The following is a 4,114-nucleotide window of genomic DNA, read 5'->3' as shown; positions in this document are numbered from 1 at the left end:
ATATATATATATATATACACACAAAATATATATAATATTTTTTGTATTTTTCGTAGTAGCATATTGTGTCAATCATATGTTATTTGTGTGCTTCTTTGACTTTCAGAGGTAGAAAATGTACATATTACATTAACATCTATAGTGCAGGCGTTTTCAATCCAGACCAACAATAAGAAATCCTGAATTTACTTTGGGTTTTTAAAAGACAAACATTTCACATAAAGCAAATCATTTTAAAATTGGAGGAGAAATGTAACAAAGTCTGTGGTTTTTCAGTGTTTGACCTTTGTTGTCTTTTGCCTCCATGAACCACAGAAACAGAGGGAGGACAATGGTTCATCACCGAGAGGAAGACCTGATCGGGATCCCTTTCCCAAACCACAGCAGCGACGTCCTCTGCAGCCTCAACGAGCAGCGGCGTGACGGTCTGCTCTGTGACGTCATCCTCATCGTGCGTGACCAGGAGTACCGTACCCACCGCTCCGTTCTTGCTGCCTGCAGTCAGTACTTCAAGAAGCTCTTCACGGTGGCCACCACAGACAGTGGGGACCCCCATCACGCCTCCGCTGCCGTGTATGAAATTGACTTTGTGGCTCCGGAGTCCCTCACTGCCATCCTGGAGTTCGCCTACACCTCCACCCTGACGGTAACGGCGTCCAACGTCAAAGAGATCCTGAACGCAGCGCAGATGCTGGAGATCCCCTGCATCATCAACGTCTGCCTGGAGATCATGGACAGCGGGGGTGGAGGGGAAGGAGGAGGGAGGGAAGAGGAAGGTGAGGAGGAGGAAGACGAGGAGGAGGAAGACGAGGAGGAGGAGGATGAGGAGGAGGAAGATGTTGGGTCAAGGAAGGATGAGCAGGATGAGGAGGACAATGTCAGTGAGCGGTCGCTGCAGTCGTTGGGGAGCAGGGGAGAGCAGACGCCTCCAGGAGGAGAGGACTCAACGCCTCCGAGCACCTCCACGTTCCAACGACAGTTCGAGGCGCACACCAAGCCGTCCCAGTCCCAGTCCCAGTCTCCAGACTCCATCAGAGCCAAACAGGTATGGTTTGTTCATGTCGACTTACTCTTGTAAGTTTATCATATCTCAGGTCTTTGAATGACTCATGATGGTTTTTGTGTTGAAGGAGAGTATGGAGAGTCGGGCTCTGAAGGATTTCTCCATCGAGTCTCTCCTCCAGGAGGGCCTGTACCCCCGCATGTCAACACTGGACAGGAGGACCAACTTTTCTCCTCTCATCCCAAGCTTCTACCCTTCTATGTGGGCAGCAGAGTTCCCGGCCTTCCCCCAGCAGCTCCTGACACATCCCCACGCAGCAGCCTCACCACAAGCCAGGCTCCCTCACACCTTCCCTGCCTCTGCACCCATTGAGCCCCCGAGACCCCTCAATCTTGTTGTGAAAAGAGAGATCATAAAAGAGGAAATGAAAGAGGAAGTCCCACCCACTCTCCTCCAGGGTGACCTTTTGAAAGACTTTGTCACGTCAGGCTTGGGCGGCACCATGAGAGCTGGATCAGCAAGGTCCGAGGAACGCTCTCTGGCTCCGATTAAGGACGAAACGGACATCCAGTCGTACTTGAACTTCCTGAGCTCGGCTTCCCAACTAGGTACGCTGTTCCCCCCCTGGCAGCTGGAGGAGGAGAGGAAGATGAAGCCCAAAGCTTCACAGCAGTGTCCTATTTGCAACAAAGTCATCCAAGGAGCTGGGAAGCTACCGCGACACATGAGGACACATACAGGAGAGAAACCATACATGTGCACTATCTGTGAGGTGCGGTTTACGAGGTACGTGGAGAACAAAAACCATGTGAAGATTGCTTTCAGACTTTGGTGCATTTTGCCTACAAAGCAGTGGGGTCTTCAGTGGTGTAGTCTACATTGTTGTAGTGGGTATACTGTGCTTAGAAACCAAAGTACACCGGTTAGTACAATGTAATCGTCAATTTATTTAGATTTTTAAGCGTACTGAACATTTCCAAATTTCTCTGATGCTCATATTTGAATAAATGAACAACAAGCTTTTGTACAACAGTTGGCTTTGTATTAAAAACGTTATAGAATGTATAAAACGGTACCAAAGCAAAGCTCTGCGTACCGATAGATTGTTACAGAAGCGTGTAACTGCCGTTTAACGCATCAATGACATGTGCTTAATTATATGTCATGTATCATTGGGCACTTTTAAGTGGGTACACTGAAATTCTTAAGCTTTTCTAGTGGGTATACGCCGTATGCCCGAGTGTCACATAGACTGCACCACTGGTTCTATTAAAGAGCAGCGTTAACGGAAAAGTACCTTATCCGTTTGTCTTTTTTGAATGAGGTTAATCTGTTTTCATTTCATCTAAATACCAAAGAGTTCAAAGTGGAAAGCCCCCTCCTCGCTCCATCCACCCACTGCTTGTATTGTGGAGCAGAGCTTTAGCAACAATGAAGCAAAACATGTTTTTAGGCTCTTTTGTCAAACAAAAGATGAAAAATGGGCCAAGAAGTGCACCTCTGACATTTGTGAAACCCTTCACCTGTTTTGTTGTTTGTCCTGTTCTCAGGCAAGACAAACTGAAGATCCACATGAGGAAGCACACTGGTGAGCGCCCCTACATCTGCCTTCACTGCAACTCCAAGTTCGTCCACAACTACGACCTGAAGAACCACCTGCGCATCCACACGGGCGTCCGTCCCTACCAGTGCGAGCACTGCTACAAAAGCTTCACGCGCTCCGACCACCTGCATCGACACATCAAACGCCAGAGCTGCCGCATCTCCCGCCCCCGGAGAGGACGAAAGCCGGCTGCTTGGCGCTCGGCACCTACCAGCAGCTTCCTGTGCCCTCCTGCTGTTGCAGCCAACCGCTTGGAGGAGAAGGGCTTAAGAGCTGCATACCACGGGGTCAAGGGTCAGGGACTCGGGGAGTTGCTCGGCCTCGGCAGCAGGAGCCTGGGATTTAGGAGCGTGAACGGTTCGGGGAGGGATCGCAGGGAGGAACGGCAGGCAGAGGGGAACCACGTCTCAGAGGAGGAGAAGGCTGGGAGGCAGAGGGGAGTATTTGCCTTCGCCCTAGCTGGAGAAGAAGTGCTTACCCATGCGCCGTTTTACGCTGCAGCCTCCGACCCTTGGACCATGAGGCTGGAACGTGTTCCACCCATCCCCGAGTCGGCCAAATAAACTGTAGAAGAAAGGACGAGACGAGGAAGTCTCCTATCTGTTCCAGGAAGTTAAAGCACCTTTTGTAAAAGTGAAAGAGGGACACCGATTTCAAAAAGCCTGCTGATGGGGCTGTGGGAAGGCAGATCTTTAAAAACACAGCCGAGTTCAAAGATTAATGTTTACAGACTTTAAAAAAAAAACATTTCAGAGGAGACAATCGTTATGATAAAGCTTTATAATTCTGTTGTATTATTTTTGTCTGAGGTTTTGAATTCTTTTCACCAAAACGCATCATAAATTATCCAATTTGTTTTAAAAATAATAAAATCTGTATGGAATAATAAAAAAAAATTAAAAAAACAAGCAGGAGTTGTTTAAGTGGTTTAAGTACCAAAAAGGTTTTTGCTTCATTGACAAAAAGATGATTGAAACAAAAAAAAGTTAAATAGTTAATAACTCTGTTCAAGTGTTATAAATGAAAACAATCTAATTTGTTAATAAATGTCAAAAAATATATATATAAAAATAAAAAAAAACAGCTGAAGCCTAAATCAGGATATTTTTCATCTGCCTTCCACTGTCTTGTTCTTCGAGCTCCTCGTCTGCACTATTGTACAGAAAACATTTGACCGTTGTGTTAATTACGGTGATAAGGCTGATGATGACAAATATTAAATATATAAATATATATTGCTCTTTAAAGACTTTGAGAAATCTACCCAAAGATGAGTACTTTGATACTTCACAGACTTGAATACGTTTTAATATTTTGAAGCTTGTCTCTTCAGATGTATATTTCTGACTAATCAAAGGCCGCTTGAGCTACAAAGTATGCTTGTGGGTTTTTTATGATTTTAATTATTTGTTGAATTTTCTTTGGTTTTCCAGTCCAACAAATCAACAGGGCTTTAGCCTATAATTTTTTTTCATACAATGTTCATGTTTGTGCATAAATATGTGCTA

The 4,114-nt window shown here is 45.6% G+C and overlaps 1 protein-coding gene across 1 annotated transcript; it reads left to right on the top strand.

The window, feature by feature from the left end:
- Window positions 1–331: 331 nt before the first annotated feature.
- Window positions 332–3,324, top strand: LOC119429541 (zinc finger and BTB domain-containing protein 7C). Its single transcript, XM_037697152.1, has 3 exons — window positions 332–1,045; window positions 1,131–1,789; window positions 2,554–3,324. Exons 1-3 carry the CDS (start codon window positions 332–334, stop codon window positions 3,167–3,169), a joined length of 1,989 nt encoding a protein of 662 aa, XP_037553080.1. The 3' UTR covers window positions 3,170–3,324.
- Window positions 3,325–4,114: the final 790 nt, after the last annotated feature.

This window comes from Nematolebias whitei, unplaced genomic scaffold (assembly GCF_014905685.2).
Source record: "Nematolebias whitei isolate Nwh7 unplaced genomic scaffold, NemWhi1 Nwh_scaf_2393, whole genome shotgun sequence".
Taxonomy (NCBI): Eukaryota; Metazoa; Chordata; class Actinopteri; order Cyprinodontiformes; family Rivulidae; genus Nematolebias; species Nematolebias whitei.
The sequence above is the reverse complement of the archived record's forward strand: the minus strand, read 5'-3'. Positions and strand labels throughout refer to the sequence as shown.

Bases quoted from the DNA above. Each gene is read 5' to 3' on its own strand.
- LOC119429541 (XM_037697152.1), top strand. From the start codon at position 332: ATGGTTCATCACCGAGAGGAAGACCTGATCGGGATCCCTTTCCCAAAC. The intron at 1,046-1,130 runs GTATGGTTTGTT...TTTGTGTTGAAG, and splicing joins ACTCCATCAGAGCCAAACAG to GAGAGTATGGAGAGTCGGGC. The intron at 1,790-2,553 runs GTACGTGGAGAA...TCCTGTTCTCAG, and splicing joins TGTGAGGTGCGGTTTACGAG to GCAAGACAAACTGAAGATCC.